At 42.3% G+C, this 17,469-nt stretch overlaps 1 protein-coding gene across 1 annotated transcript in view; it reads left to right on the forward strand.

Annotated features, from left to right (window-relative positions):
- The window catches only part of LOC122644266 (guanine nucleotide exchange factor SPIKE 1), a 164,774-nt gene that overhangs the window by 24,075 nt on the left and 123,230 nt on the right, over positions 1–17,469 (forward strand). Inside the window, exon 10 of the mRNA XM_043837907.1 lies at positions 868–1,161. Coding sequence (XP_043693842.1) covers positions 868–1,161 — 294 coding nt within the window. The remainder of the gene's footprint in view (positions 1–867; positions 1,162–17,469) is intronic.

Genomic DNA, 17,469 nt, shown 5'->3' on the forward strand with positions numbered 1-17,469 from the left:
AGGTTAATTGTTTACCTAACAAATGAAGTTTTTGTTATTTTGCGTTTCTTGGAAAAATTATGTCCAAAAGGGTTCCATGCTATTAGTTTCTTATGGGATTGTCAGGCTTTAAAGAGCAAACTGCAAGACAAAGGAAAGGGAAAGGAGAGAAGGAAAAAAAGGAAGAAAGAGAAAAGTTAATTGTGGCATGAGTTTGTCAAAGGTTCTTGTTCAGGTCCAATCAGGCTATGTTATCTGGATGTGGTCTGTGAGTTTGGGTGTTTGGAGTCTGAAACAGGCACACGGAGTTGGATTTAGTAAATTCTAAAAAGAAAAAATGGATTTGGGGACACCCTTTTTTTTTTGTATGAATAAAACTAATGTTTTTGTTGTTATTAAAGTTATCAAATTAAATTTAAAATAAATTAACTTAAAATGTAATATTTCATTGTCAATTCTCACTTTTGGACAGAAATATTCCAAAACAGTGGGGTATTCATTAAAAAAAAAAAAATATCAAAACAGAGGTTTTTAATTAGAGTATGGCATTGACATTGGACAAGTAAAAAATCTTAGCGATATCTTCTTGCACGAATCCTGTAAGTTATCGTTTTCACCAGTTTCTAACCTGTGGCTTCTTTACGTTTGTCTTACTATTTAAAAAATAAATGAAAAGATCATTGCCTTACCCAAGTAATAACAATTAAAACAGCTCCTGCATAATTTATCTTTACTTTTCTTATTTTTTTTACTGCTTGATTTGCTGATGTCATGATGCTTCAGCTAATATCTATTGCTTGACGTGCTTATATCGTATATCTTTTCGATTGATTCTGAATGGTACCCGACATCTCATAATAATGCATACATTTTCATCCCTTCTTTTAGGATCCTAAGCGGAAGATCCATAAACCAGTGAAGGGAGCTTTGAGACTTGAAATTGAAAAGCTTCAGGCTGCTCATTTTGACTCGGACAGTGTCTCTGATAGTGGCAGTGTAACCAACGAAGTCATTGATGTTGGGGATCGATATGCTGACCCCACATTTACAAAATGCCCTAGTAATGGTTCTGATGGTTCTCATAGTGGCAACTGTAAGTGGAACTTCCCTGATGGTCGAGAAGCAGGCAGAAATGGTTCAAATGTTGTTCCAGGAAATAGTCCAAACTTCACTGCTGATGTCGTAAGTATAGAGGTCTTCAAGTCTCACATGTTTGATTATCTTATTTGTAGGATGCTGCGAATGGAATTGTGGTGGGTCATATGATGGCTTTAATTTAGTTGATTTTTCCTTTAGCCATCGAAGAACTCAGGTTCTCATGTGCCTGCTTGAGTTGATCTGGATATGTCAGTCAAATGAATTACGCGAGTAATTGGATATATGCCTATGCTTTACAGACTCCCTTTTCTGCCTCGATCACCATGGTTCACCCATGTGTTTTGACAACAGTAATGGATTATTGTCAGCAAAGAAGGTTTGAAGAGGGGGGGGGGAGTTAACGATTCAGAGACAGGTCTAGCAGTCCCGAGAATTCCTTTGGTATCATGATGTATCAGCAGTATCAGTATCGATGAATTACGGATATGTACCATCAATATATATTTGTTTTTGGTGGAAAAAGGGCAGTAAGAGTGAATTTTTAAAAGTGGCTCTTGGCCTCCCCTCTTTTTGGAAACTGCCTGGTTTGCTGCATTAGACATATAAAAAAAAGAACTCTTCAGAATGAAGGTCAAATGGTTGAAAACAAGTTACTAAAACTCGGAACTCAACCCTGGGAAAAACCCCTAGCGAGATCTCGGTCGAGTTGGTGCATTTTTTTTTTTTTGGGACTTGAAACCTCAACTCGGTGGGTTTTAGACCTAGTTTGGGTCTGAAACTTGGTATTCAGCCTATTTTAGGCCATTTAAACACAATGACATTATCATATTTTGCAAAAACAAAGTCCAAATAGGACTTTTACATCGGACCCTAAGTTGGTAGGCAACGACGTACTAAAATACCCTACTTTACACATAAATGACATAATTTAGTAATAGAAAGCAAGCAAAACATTCAAGTAATAGTAAAACAACTTAATAAGCATTATAAATATTAAAGTGATACATCAAACTGTTTAACAATGTTACAATTATCTTGTCATAAAATTCCCTTGAATCAGGCATTCAGTCCCCACTAGTGCCACATAATCTTCCCATGTCATAGTGTTGCTGTACTGTTGCACATAGTTTTCCATTGCAATCATATAAGAGTTGTCATCAACATATGTCAAGTCCCCTATCCTAGGGTATAGCGGTTGCCATGAGGCGGCATTAGATCCTCTGCTACTGTCATATTGAGGCATGTATGGGTGTGGCTGGTTTGGGACTGGGAATATGGGCCCAAAACCTGACCCAGTGCTTTGATTGTCAAACTCAAGTGCTGGCTGCACAAATTGACCATAGCCACTATATTCGGAACCGGTGCTCTGCTGGCCATAATCATAGTCATGATTAGGCTGAGATGAATGCCATGACTGACGCTCACTAGTATTATCTATACTCATGCTTCCGAAACTTGCAAGCATGGTCTGCATACTCATGTCATCATCTTGAGCCTGTGATTGATTGCCACCCTTCTTTCTCTTGTACGTAGAGGGGGCATCATGGTCTCGATCCTGTGTGGCATGCGTAAACTGAGACTCACCTGTGTAACGCACAGGATCTGCCTGCGTTCGCACCTCATACTGGTACTGCTGGCGCATCCCTTCATGACGATCATCAAAATAACCACCATTCTGCATGCCACCACCACCACCACCATCACCACCACCACCACCACCATCACCATCACCATCACCATCACCATCATCACCATCATCATCATTAGCATTTCCTGTTGCAGCCTCAAAAGGTCTCGGTGACTCTGAATGCGCACGCCTCTCTTGCAACATATACTCCTCAACATCTGCACCAGTTACTGACGCAATGGTGAGGTCGGGCCAACCCCCAAGCTGATCCATATCAGGTGTACCATGATCCCTCACCCACTGGAATAAGGGATCCTCATCATCATCAGAGTCCTCCTGGAAGATGTTTGCATACTCGATGGGTTCTTTATCATTAGTGTCAATTCCTTCATGTATGTGCCCCATCCTTAGTCTCATATTGTAATGCACATACACCAGATAATCCAGTCGTTGGTGACCCAATCTGTTCCGCCTCTTCGAGTGGATCAATGCGAATGTGCTCCAGTTGCGCCCGCATCCAGAGGATGAACAAGTCTGTGAGAGCACTCTCACTACTATCTTCCTCAGGTTGGGTGAACTTGTACCATAAAGCACCCACCTGTCGGCTGCATTACAAATATAGAATATTAAGAATATGTACATTATAAAAGGATAAAATTATATTCATAAATGTAATGCCATGCCACCTACCAGGGTTTGACTTTTGTCTACCCTCCACTGCAGTTTTTCGACTGAAACTTGCGCTAGCCTCTCTGAAGAATTGGATCTGTTTTCATTCCAAATTTCAAATATTGTTAGAGGCATTAGTATTTACTATTTAGTAATTACATTCCTTTACTTATCACCAAAGTATCAAGTCCCATACTCTCACCTCTTCATTGCACTCAGCCTGTGTCGTTGCATTGGGCTCCAACTTCTCAATAACATTTTGAACTGCCATTAACAAATCTGTGTCTAGCCTAAGATTATGCGAGTACTGGTACTTTGGATTCAGATAGTATGCTGGTAAAGTGGAAAACACAAATACAACTTGTTAGTGACTTGATGCTTTTGAATTTTGAATATGTAAATGTAGATACTCATGTAAAGTGTAAAGTATGTTGAAGTGTTGAACTCACCAGCTTTATGCAATGGATGATTCAAGTGCTTCTCCCACCGCTCATCAATGATGTTAATATATGACCTTGCACTCCGGGGTATGGCAGTTTTGACCATTTCCTTCATCTTCTGAAGGATAGCATAAATGTGGGGCAAAGTAGGCTTCTTCTCTTTATCAACCATCCTTAGTACTGCCACCACTGGCTCTAATATGGAAACAACTTTATGCAAGTCCTTCCAGAATTGGTCACTTGCAATGGTCTCTTGTGCTACACTCCCTTCTTCTGACTTGGACCCCTGCAACCACTGTTCACTCGGAGAGGCATAGACCTCAAACTTACCACCTTCGTCATAATGTACGCAGACTTACCCCAGCTTCGCGGAGAGGCTGTTTCCAAAGACTCGAATCCGTGACCACTTGGTCACAATGGAGCAACCTTACCGATGCACCAAGGTCCACCCTCTGTATATTAACCCTTATTTTATCTTAGTGAATATTCATATTTTTTAAATTGTTTAATAGTTTGCATTGTGCATAAAATAAAGAAAATATAAAATGGTAAAATAACTCAATGTTATTACAAAATATGCTGTTTATGTGTTTATAATTAGTTTAGATATCTTTATGTCATTCAAACTTTTGAACCTTTTGTTTATTCAGCGCATGAACAGTGGCACTGGAGTTAGCCCACCTTTTTTTGGGGGGGGGGGGTAAATAAAGAAATCATTACCAAGAGGAGAAAGAGATACACGGAGCCCCTAAAGAAGGGTAAAAGAAAAACAATAAAAGGGAGCTATACAAAGCAAAGAAATTCCCAACCGCCAAGGGGACGGGACATAGGGCTGCAATAACCATGTAGGCAGACCCCAAGAAACATGAGGTTAGCCTGTTCTTTGGGGAATCAACTACACAACGAGAGGAGACCAAAGATTGCTTGCTAGAGACTTCAAAGGAAATGGACTTCCAAATCTGCTCATAGAATCTAGAAGTTAAGGACCATTTTCTGAGATTATGCTGCATCCAAATGTGATTGATGGTGGCTCCAAAGGCAAGCTTGCAGACGATATCACAGTTACAGTGGCCGACATACATCATATCAACTCAAATCCACTCTCTATCTAATGGAAGGATTCTTCTTTTACTTGGCCAGCATTTGCTCAAGAGACCTTTCCAAACTGCAGAGGAGAATGGGCAAAGCAAAAAAGAGGTGATCCATGTCTTCCCTAGCATTCCAACATAGGGAACAAGAAGGAGATATTGGAATTTGGAGGTGAATGTGAAAAGACTGCGTTGGGAGGCAGTTAGAGAGGGCCCGCCAAACGGTGAAGCTGTGGCGAGGGATGAAGCCCTTGAACCAAATTGTCTTGCGCTAGGGACATAATAGGCTGCAAAAAATCTGATGAAGCTCCAAGCTGATTTAGAACTGAAGAGGCCAGTAGAGGAGGCAGACCAAACAACAATATCCCCCTACCACGCAGTATAGAACTAAAACTCGGAACTCGACCCCTTGGATAACCGAGTTGACTCGAGATATCTCGAGATCTCGGTCGAGTTGGTGCATTTCCAACTCGAAACCTGGTTTCGGTGGGTTTTAGACCTAGTTTGGGTATGAAACTTGGTACTCAACCTATTTTAGGCCATTTAAACACAATGTCACTATCAGATTTTGCAAAAACAAAATCCAAACAAGAGTTGACTTCGGACCCTAGGTTGGTAGGCGACGACGTACTAAAATACCCTACTCTACACATAATTTTAATAGAAAGCAATCAAAACATTCAATTAATGTAAAACAACTTAAATAAGCATTAGAAATGTTAATGTGTACAATACATCAATCTGTTTAAAAATGTTACATTACATAAAATGTGATTGATTAATGAATTCATTCTCAAAACCATCCACATAGAATTCCCATGTCATAGTGTTGTTGTAGTGTTACACATACTTTGCCGCATCATTCATATAAGTGTTGTTATCAACATATGCCAATTCCCCTATCCTAGGGTACATGGGAGGCGGTTGCCATGAGGCGTGAGATCCACTGCTACTGTCATATTGAGGCATATATGGGTATGACTGGTTTGGGACTGGGAATATGGGCCCAAAACTTGACCCAGTGCTTTGATTGTCAAACTCAAGTGCTGACTAGCCAAACTGACCATAGCCACTATATTTGGAGCCGGTGCTTTCCTAGCCATAATCATAGTCATGATAAGGCTGAGATGAATGCCACGATTGACACTCACTAGTAGTATCTATACTCATGCTTCCGAAACTTGCAAGCATGGTCTGCATACTCATGTCATCAACCTGAGCCTGTGAATGATTGCGACCCTTCTTTCTCTTGTACGTAGCGGGGCACCATGTTCTCGATCCTGTGTGGTATGCGTAAACGAAAATTCACCTGTGTAACGCACAGGATCCGCCTGCTTTCCCACCTCATACTGGTACTGCTCTCGCATCCCCTTATGACGATCATCATAATAACTACCACTCCGCATGCCACCACAACCACTAGCAGGATCACCACCACCATCATCACCACCATCATCATCATCACCAACACTCCCTGTTGCAGCCTCAAAAGGTTTCGATGCCTTCCATTTGAAAAAGTGGATAAACTGTACCGGTTGCGGACGCAATGGTGGGGTCGGGCATACCCCCAGGCTGATCCATATCTGGTGCACCACGATCCCTCACCCACTGGAATAGGGGATCCTCATCATCATCATCTGAGTCCTCCTGGAAAATGTTTTCTAGCTCGATGGGTTCTCTATCATTGGTGTCCATTCCTTTACGCATGTGCCTCATCTTTAGTCTTAATTTTGTAGCTGAATCTTTAATTGTGTAGCTGAATCAACTCTCCGGCAGGTTGTACGTTGAAATCCGGAGGTAAAATGAGCTCTCAACCTTCACAGGGGAAGAAAAGAGGTTACGGACAGAACTCGGTCGAGATATCTCGAGTTCTATCGAGTTACGATACTTTTAAAGGATAAGATGGGTCGAGATCTGGGTCGACCCGAGATCTCGATCGAGATATTACATTTTTAGAACTTGTATTAAGTCTCGTCTCGACTTCTTGGAAAACCGAGATCTCGGTCGAGATCTCGCGAGTTTTAGTTCTATGCCACGTAGTCTTCTTGGAATGGAAGGAAGGGCATTCCAGACGGTTGATAATAGGGGAGAGGAGGAAGGGGAGGGGCCCAATAATCATGCTGAATGATGGAAACTATGGACTACATGCTAATACTCGAATTGTAGATTGCTTTTGCTCCAACTAAAGGAATGAGAACGCCCATAAGGTGCCAATTGTTAAGCCATAGGGAGGTGGAAGCTCCCTCATCAATAATAGAGGAAATGGCCCCAAGGGCGATAGGTCTAAGCTTCAACGATCTTACTCCAAGCCCTAGAAGCATTCGAGTAGAGCAGAGCTGTCCAAATAGCATCATTATGGAGAAGGCCCGAGTAAATCCAGTCAACCCAAATTCTTTTCTTCTTAATCACAACCTTCCAAATCAACTTGAGGATACTAGCTTAATTTGTCTCCTTGATTCTTCTTAAGCCCAAGCCTCCCTCATCCTTGGGAAGGCATATTGCAATAGCCCAACTAAAAGGGTGGAGAAATTTGGAAGAATCTGAACCTTTCCAGAGAAAGGCACACATGAGGGACTCCAACGCCTAAATGGTAGACTGGGGTAACCCAAAAACACCAAACCAGTAGATGTAAGAGGTCTGGAAGATTGATCTGATCAAATTCCAAACGATCGACATTAGACAGAATCGTACCCTTTCAAAGCTGAAGTCTCTTACGAATCATATCAAACGTGGGAGTGCAGTGATGAGCCAACGATTTGGTTGTAATCAAAGGCAGCCCCAAGTACTTGACTGGGAGGTGGCCAAGGGAGAAACCCGTCTTCTCATCGAAAGCAGCCGTGTCCACATCAGAGACCTTGGATAAAAAAATTGAGATTTTGAGAGATTGATCATGAAGCTTGACAACCCCTCAAAAGGTGCAATCAATACATACATGTCTCAATCGAAACAGGGTTGGCTTTAGAGAAGATCATGAGATCTTCAGCAAAAACAAGGTGGGATAGCTTGAGGGACTTGCACTTATGAATGAGAGAGATGACTAGCTGGTGAGTTTCGGCCTAGATACTTTGAGAGAGGGCTTCAAGGGCTAAGGTGAAGCTTGACAACCCCTCAAAAGGTGCAATCAATACATAAATGTCTCAATCGAAACAGGGTTGGCTTTAGAGAAGATCATGAGATCTTCAGCAAAACAAGGTGGGATAGCTTGAGGGACTTGCACTTATGAATGAGAGAGATGACTAGCTGGTAAGTTTCGGCCTAGATACTTTGAGAGAGGGCTTCAAAGGCTAAGGTGAAGATAAAACGAGAGATGGGGCAGCCCTGACGGATACCCACAAAGGAAGTGAAGAAGCCAACTGGACTTTGCCATTGACAAACACGAAGAAGTATGGAGAGGAAATACAGTGGTGGACCCAATTAACAAACACTAGCGGAAGGTCATCTCGAGTATAACTTTAGAAATGAAATCTCACCTCAAGGAGCCAGAGGCTTTGTGGATGTACAATCTTAATGAGGGCAGCAGGGGAGTGTGATATTCTGTCAAAACCTTGGACAAGCATAGTTGTCACGGTGTCTAGGCGATTCAAGGCGTTGGAGAGGTTCCAAAAGCATGGTGACATCAACTTGGCAACCAAGGCGCTTGGACTCCTAGGCGACGTCTTGACGACTATTCTGACAAGTTCATTGCAAAGAAGGGTATTACCTGATATGCTTCTCCAACGATGAAAGCTGATTGACTGTTACTAACAAGAGAGTTGATCACAAGTTGCAACTGATTTGTAAGGACTTTGGCTATGAACTTGTACAAGAGGTTGCACAAGGAGATGGGCCTGAAGTCAGACATAGCAGAGGCACCTTCTTTTTTTTGGAATGAGGCAAAGGAAGGTGTGGTTTAACCCCTTTGATCTGGCTAGGATTGAGAAAGAAACTCTTGAGGGCTTTGATGAGGTTTGCTTTGATGATGTCCTAGGTGGAAGAGAAGATGCCCATACTAAAGCCGTTAGGGTCAGAGGCTCTGGTAGCCTTGTTAGAGAGGATAACAACCATAATCTCCTTATTAGAGGGGATAGCATTGAGGGAAGGTGACTAGGAATGAACTTGTTGAGGAGCCCTTCAGGGATGGGCTCACCAGAAGCTGTGGAAGGTGGCCAAAAGGTCTCTGCAAAATAAGAAACTGCTTCTCCCTTGATGTCTTCAACTTTATGGAGAGAGGAACCATCTCTAGAAAGAAGCTTGGGGATGGAGTTCGCATTGCATATAGCTTTCAAGGACCTGTGAAAGAGGCAGTATTGGAGTCACCAAATTCCAACGGTTTAATTCTAGACTATTGCTTTAAGAAGATCTCCTCTTGGGCCACCAGGGAAAGGAGGTTGGAGGAGACCAATTTTTCTTCCTCTGCCGGGGGGAGGGGATTGTGGATGTTAGATTCGAGCCTTAATTGGATAATGCAAGCTTATCTTTACATATAGAAACCAATGATGATATGTTCCTAAAGGAGGGTGAGTTCCAAATTTTGAGGGCACTTCTAATATTTCGAAGCTTTCTGGCAAAGGCTCGAAAGAGATGTATAAGGTTGAACAAGAATGGTGATGGGGCTATGTAGGGTTTCCAAGGTAACATGGGAAGATGGGAAGGATGAAAGCCAAGCTTCATTAACCAGAACCTTATTCTTAGATGACCGTCCTTTCCTTGGTCAGATTTCCTTCCCCTATAGGTTCGACTCGTCGGAGTGTCAACCTTGGAGATTGTATTCGCTTTTTTTTGTCATTCTCCTTTTGTAAAAGGGGTTTCTCATTTGTTGAGTGGACTGGAATTTTGCTCACCCCTTGATTATTCGGGGGGGGGGGGTGGTGCAACAAGAGCCTCACAGGGGTTGGGTTGAGTGAGATAAGGCGTGACGAAGATGGATTGCTCTTGTGACGTCTGCGGTATTTGTGGAATTGGGTGGGGTTGTTGACAATGGATAGGTAAGGTTGTGGGAGCAGCGTGACCCTTTGCTGGAGGGTAGAGGGCCCCTACACATTACGCAGGTTCGGGAGAGGGAGAGGAAGCAGCAGGGTCGAGCCAGGAAGAAGGATGATATGGATGGAAAGTTAACTTGTGTTCGAACCCGCTACCGGGATGTGGATATTGGGGAGGCCGGAAGGAGAGAGATGGAGGCTGGTCTGGGGGGGGGGGGCAGGGTGGATGATGCAATTAGGCATTGATTTAATTAGGTTATTTACAGAACTTTTAATTTTAACATTATCTTGTTACTGTTAGTTAATGATAGAAGTTGTAGATGTAGTTCAAGTCAAAGTCTATTTCAGCTTCATGTTAGGATTAGGATTTGTTTTGTTTGATTCTGTATGATAACTTGCAACCCAACGATTTGGGATGGATTTTGGAATGAGATATTGACTTGTATTAAGAAGGTGGCCAAAGCTGTGGTAGGGGGGAAGCAAAGGGTAATCGTCAGGCCCCTAGGGAAACTTGGTGGTGGAACGATGAGGTTCAAGCAGCCATTAAGACCAAGAAAGATTGTTTTAACACATGGCAAAGGACAAAAAAGACGGAGGATAAAAGGAGGTATTTTGTGGCCAGAAATGAAGCTAGGAAGATTGTGGGAATGGCATGGGCGATGAAATTTGAAAAATTCTGGTCTTCTTCTATTTGGATCGATTCCTCCAAATATTGATTCCTTTTTTCTGGTTCTTCTTTGGCTAGCTGCATCGATCTCTTGCTGGTTCTGTTGATTGCTTCAGCCTGCCTGTTGGTTCAATTGATTGTTTGATTGCAAGCATGTCAGGCTCAGATATTACTACTGCGACCCGGAATTGATGGACAGACCGGGACTGATTTTTTACCTTTTGCTGCTCCTATCAAGCTCGATGGCACAGATTACTTAATGTGGTCCAGGTCTGCATATTTGACCATTGCTGGTTGAGGACTTACTGGACATATCATTGGGAGTATCACAATGCCAGCTGAACCTGGTTCTCTGCAGGATCGATGGGTGTCCAATGATGCTATGGTGATGTGTTATTTGCTACACTCATGCAACATGATCTCTCTAGCAACTACTTATAATTGAATACAACCCATCACATATGGAGTGCTGCCAAGGAGACTTATGGGCAGGTAGGGAATGATGCTCAGGTGTATGAGATTCGCTAGAAGGTTCATGACACCACTCAGAAGGAGTTATTCTAAATACTATGCTGCCCTCGAGAGTTTATGGCAGTAATTGGATCATTACTTAGATTTTCAGCCTTCTACTGCCGCTGATATTGCTGCCTATTGCTAACACGTAGACAAAATCCGTTTGTATGACTTCTTGGAAGTCTGAACATTGAGTATGACCCTATATGAGTGCAAGTTCTTAGTAGGTCTCCTTTCACTACACTGCAGCAGTCCTATGCTTTGGTACATACTGAGGAGACCAAGGTTCGAAAACTCGGGTCTCGGTGCCAACTCGGACCCTTGAAAAACCGAGTCGAGTCGAGATCTCACCAAGATCTCGCCGAGTTGGTGCACTTTTTTTTTTTCCTCGACTTGAAGCCTCATCTCGGTGGGTTTTAGACCTAGTTTGGGTCTGAAACTTGGTATTCAGCCTATTTTAGGCCATTTAAACACAATGGCACTATCAGATTTTGCAAAAACAAAGTCCAAATATAAGTTTCAGTGAGTGGGAAAGCAAGACAGACACTTACTTATGCTAGAAACCAGGACAGACACAGGACAAACACACTTATTTCAGCACTTTCATAAGATGGTTCAGAACCAATTTAATGCCACTATTAAATGTTGAGGAGTGACAATGGGACAGAATATATGGAAGGTCAGTTCGAAAAATACCTTGCTACCCATGGGATCATACATCGACCAGCTGTATTGATACTCTAGCCCAAAATGGTGTGGCTAAGAGAAAAAATCGCCATCTCTTGGAGGTTGCTAGAGCCCTTATGTTTGCTCGAAATGTCCTCTCTTCTTATTGGGGGGGATGTTGTCCTTATTGCAGCTTATTTGATTAATAGGCTGCCTACTCGGGTCCTTGAGTTCAAGTCCCCAGCTGAATTGTTACATTGCTCCTCTTCATTTTTCGTTCCCCCTAAGATTTTTGGCTGTGTTTGTTATTCTAGGCCATTTGATCCCTTGGTAAACTTGAACCCCATGGCCTCCGTTGCATTTTTCTAGGATACTCTGCTACCCAAAAGGGGTACAAGTGTTATTATCCTCCTATCCGACGTACTATGGTAAGTATGGATGTTATTTTTCATTAGAGTCTTCCATATTATTCGTCCCCACCTCTTCAGGGGGAGAATTTTAGTGAAGATGTGTTGACCATAGAACCCCCTCTTCAGTATGTGCATGATGAGTCTGTTCCTGCTCCTCCTACTCCTGTTCCTCCCTCTACTTTCGAGGGAGATGTTCCTATACAAGGGGAGACCACAGATATTGCTAATAATGAAATTCCTATTCAGGGGAGCTCACTTCAGTCCAGAAAACCAATAGTGAATGCGGAGGAGGATTGATGATTCTAATTTGAAGGTATGTACAAAGAGCCGTACCAGATATAAGCAGCTTCAATCCATTACAGCACCAGTACCCATCTAATTTCCAGACCCGGATCCAGAACCTACTTGTCTACCTTGTAAGAATTCTTCTCTTGAGCTACCTATTGCTGTTCGCAAAGGTGTTAGGGCTTGTACCCAACACCCTGTATCCCATGTTGTTTCCTATGACTAGAACCTACTTCTCCATGCATTTGTCTTTTCTCTTTCTTCTGTCCATATTCCTCAAAATTGGCAGGAAGCCCTATCAGATGGAAAGTAGAAGGCAACAATGATGTGAGAAATGGGAGCCTTAAAGAAAAATGACACATGGGAGCTTGGGGTTCTTCCTCCAGGGAAAAGACCTGTTGGGTGTAAGTGGGTGTTTATGGTGAAATAGAAGGTGGATGGCACTGTGGATAGATATAAGGCACGACTCGTGGCAAAATGGTTCACTCAGACGTATGAGGTTGATTACCAGGAGACCTTTGCCCCTGTTGCTAAGCTGAATACTGTCTGAGTTTAGTCATCTTGTGTAGTTAATCTTGGATGGGATTTACAATATCTGGGTGTGAAGAATGCTTTTCTCAATGGAGAACTTGATGAGGAGGTGTATATGGATATTCCACCTGAGTTCTCTTGTGACAAAAACTAAAGCAAAGTATGTAGATTGAAGCGTGCACTTTATGGGCTGAAGCAGTCACCTCGAGCGTGGTTTGACAGGTTTCACAAGGCTATGATTTCTGTAGGTTACAGACAGAGTAATGTTGATCACACATTTTTTATTAAAAGAATTGGTGAAAAAAATCAATGTTCTTATAGTCTACATTGACGATATTGTGGTAGCCGGAAATGATGGTGATGAAATTAGTCGTTTGAACTTTGAAGACCTTTCTTGGACAGGAGTTTGAGATTAAGGATCTAGGAAAGTTAAGGTACTTTCTTGGGACTGAAGTTGCTAGATCTTCTGAAGGCATCTTTCTCTCCCAAAGGAAGTATATCATAGATTTGTTGACGGAAACTGGTTTGTTAGGATGTCACCCTTCAAATACTCCTATGAATGCTAATGTTCGTCTTTAAGAAAAGGAGGGTGAACCCTGTTGATAAAGGCCGGTACCAAAGGTTGGTAGGGAAGTTGATTTATCTGTCACACACACACGTCTAGACATTGCTATAGCAGTGAGCACTGTGAGTCAATTCATGCATGATCCCTACTCTTCTCTTATGGAGGCTGTTCTTCGTATCCTTTACTACTTTAAGTCAACTCTAGGAAAAGGCATTCTCTCGTCTCCTCATGATCACCTACGGATAAAAGCATATATTGATGTTGATTGGGCTGGTTCTCCTGATTGCAAGTGTATCTTTGGGTACTGTTCTTTTGTGGGTGGCAATCTTGTCACTTGGTATAGCAAGAAGTAGAATGTGGTAGTTTTTGCTAGTGCTGAAGCAGAGTTTCGTGCTATGGCACAAGGTATTTGGTGTTCCTGTTCTTCTCCCTATGATGTTGTACTGTGACAACAAGGCTGCAATCATCATTGCACATAATCCAGTACAGCATGAATGTACCAAGTATGTTGAGGTGGATAGGCATTTTATCAAGGAAAAGTAGGAAGGATTGATTTGTATTCCCTTTGCGAAGTCTGCGGATCAGCTTGCTGATATTTTCACCAAGGGATTGTTTGGAAAGTTGTTTCATCCTGCTTTAGTCAAGTTGGGCATGTTTGACATTTATGCTCCAACTTGAGGGGGAGTGTTGAATAATGTACTGCAGAATACCGTGGGGGTATTCTGGTCTTTTGGATTTATTTCTTTTGTGCTGCCGACTCTCTTAATAGAGTCGGCTAGGGTAGGGACTATTTTGTCCTAATTATGTAATTCCTTTTCTTATAAATAAATGGCTAGCTTGGTCGAATAGATCATTCAAGGCATTCAATCAATGCTATTTTGTTAACAGTTAGTGTGGTGGAAGTTAGAGAAGCATTAAGAAAGTCAAAAGCTAGCAAGACTCCAGGCCCTGATGAGATTCCAATAGAAGTATGGAAAGCACTAGGTGGTTGTAGGGTTTATTGGTTATCCAAGTTTTTTAACAGGATTATGAACACAAAGAGGTTGTCAGATGATTGGAGGAGAAGCATTGTAGTCCCAATTTACAAAAATGAAGGTGATATCCAGAGCTGTAATAACTATAGAAACATAAAGCTAATGAGTCACACTATGAAACTTTGGGAGAAGGTTATTGAAGTCCGTTTGAGAAGGGAGACATATCTTGGTGAACCAGTTTGGCTTTATGCCAGGTAGATCCACAACAGTAGCTATTTACTTATTGAGGAGGCTCATGGAACGGTATAGAGATAGCAAAAAGGATCTCCATATGGTCTTCATTGATCTGGAAAAAGCCTCTGACCGAGCCCCTAGATATTTAATCTAGCATACTCAGGTGAAGAGAGGAGTGTCGAGTAAATATGTGTAGGTAATTAAAGATATGTATAAGGCCGTGGTAATTGTGTAAGATCAGTGGGAGCAAGGCAAGGAATTCCCAATTACGATTGGGTTACATCAGGGATCCGCCTGAAGCCCTTATCTATTTGTGCTTATTATGGATGAACTAACCAAGAGCATTCAAGACGAGGTCCCATGGTGTATGCTCTTCGCCGATGATATCGTCCTAGTAGATGAGACAAAAGAAGGGATTAACGCTAAGTTAGAGCTTTGGAGATCAACCTTGGAAACAAGAGGCCTTAAGATTAGTAGAACGAAGATGGAGTATATGATGTGTAATTTTAGTCACACTATGATGGAAACTGATATGGTGCGAATTGAGGAAAGAGAGATACTGCAAATTGACTATTTTAGATATCTAAGGTCTATCATAAATAAAGGTGACATAAAGGATGATGTTTCATAGAGAATTAAAGTGGGATGGATGAAGTGGAGAGGTGCGTCCGGAGTGTTGTGTGACTGGCGTATTCTGTTAAAGCTTGAAGGAAATTCTATGGGGCTGTTGTTCGACCGGCCATGATGTATTGGTAAGAATGTTGGGCAATTAAGAAGTGTCATATTGATAAGCTTTGTGTAGCAGAGATGAGGAAGTTAAGATGGATGACCTCGGACATAGCCTACTGAAGGTCAAGAATCCATGTCACAGACCTCATTTAGCTGAGATTCTCTTGACACGTTGGGCTATGCCTCTTTCCTCTTACTATCTTTCATCGTTCATTTTTCTATTTATTTCCTATTTTCTTTTGTCCTTCTCCTTTTTCTTCTCACATCTCTTTCCTCATCTATCTTTTCCCTTCTTTTCTTTCCTGTTTTTGGTTAAAACTATGTTTTTCATACTTTGTTTCGTTGGGATCCATGTAGCCGACCCATTAACTTGGGATAAAGCTGAGTTTGTTGTTGTTTGTTTTTGGAATGAGATATTGAATTAGAAGGAACTGCTTACCGTAGTGTTGTTGGTTGGTCTTCCTCTTTTCCCCATCGATTCCTTCTTCTCCTTTGAATCCTCATCTCATCTCAGGTTTGATCTCTTCCTCTTCCTTATCAGTTTCTTCTTTCTCTGGTCCATAGTATATTACTTTCTTTTCTCTGCTGCTGGAGAACTATTTGACCCGTTAGAGATTTGATCCATCTCTCTTGTAGTGGTCCCTTTTGGCCTGATTTTTGGAGCGAAGGAAGCCCCTTCATAGGCGACCTAATGCCTAAATCCAAGCCCGAATCCTACTACTACTGTTAGATCAACTCTGCAACAGTGCGATTGTCTCTCTCTATTTCCTACCGCCAGATACAACTTGCAGAATTTGTTGGCTTCAATCCTTTCGCTTTTGGATCTATCTATTGGTTGGGTTTGATAGAGTTGGGGAATGCCAACTTGTTGGAACCGCTTCCTCTAAAAGGCCGACCTTGTAGGAAAGGGAGGAAACAATATCTATATCATACAGGCGCTCTAACACGGTGGACTATCCAAAGGAGGACACAGGTGGATAAATAATTTCAACATAATTTGCTCCTAATTTTCTCTTGCGATTTGGAGTCCCTGTTGAAGTGCTAGAACAATTTCAAGAAATCTCGTTACCGCTGGCTTCAATTTCTATCGTGAAGTCTAAGGTTGAAGGAGGCGGGTTTCCAAAATTTACAAGGATCGATTACTTTTAATTACACAAAACCCCCTATTTTTTGAACTTTTCTTTTAAGTTATCCCCAGTCTGGATTTTAATACCAGATTTGTCTTCTTCTTTACAATCTTAATTACTGTTACATACCTGAACCTGTTTACTTCATTCTTGAGGATCCCAACCATATACAAAATTACAGCATTGTCCTATATCTTGTATTTCAGTTTTTAATTGATGATTGGGTGGGCTAATAAGTGATCCGAGTTGGGTTTTTGAAACCCCAGATATGCATTAGTGGGCCAAGCTCTGTGGGTTGGAGGAATGAAGAAGTGTTGTGTAGCCTGAGGGCGACGAGCCAAAGGAACTAACAAGGACGTGAAGTTGGCCTAGCTGAGGAACAGTGCCATCAAGGGCAGCGGGATGAGGAGTCATTAAAGAGCCGAGATGAGAAGGCGATGCGTCCTTCAAGGGCCCCACCCCAAATCCAGAAGATGGAAGGTTTAAAAGGAGGGAAGAGAGGCGGGGAGGAAGGGACCGAAGGACTTTGATGCAGGGTTTTCTTGATACACAAATGGACCAGCAAAGAGTGAGCATGTGCAGGAGCAGAAGAAGGGAGGGGGTTGGAGTAGCCGTTGAAGGCACAATATGTGTTATTAATGTTTGCGACCATTTGAGGAGCAAACAGGAGGGTTATCGACAGCAGGTCCTGTCAACGTCTCATTAGGAGAGGCAAAAGTACCATCAAAGGCCAAACTGTCAACATGAGTTTAGGGAGGATAACCGGTTGTTTCCAATGGTCCTAGCATGGCTATTGACCGATGGTCAGGAGTTGGGAACAGCGTTGTGGCAAGGAGGGGACCTTGAGGCAGGTTTTTCGTAAAGACGGACAGACGCCGATGACGGTTTTTCCGAAGGCCACTGTTAGGG

The sequence above is a fragment of the Telopea speciosissima genome, chromosome 10 (genome assembly GCF_018873765.1).
Source record: "Telopea speciosissima isolate NSW1024214 ecotype Mountain lineage chromosome 10, Tspe_v1, whole genome shotgun sequence".
Taxonomy (NCBI): Eukaryota; Viridiplantae; Streptophyta; class Magnoliopsida; order Proteales; family Proteaceae; genus Telopea; species Telopea speciosissima.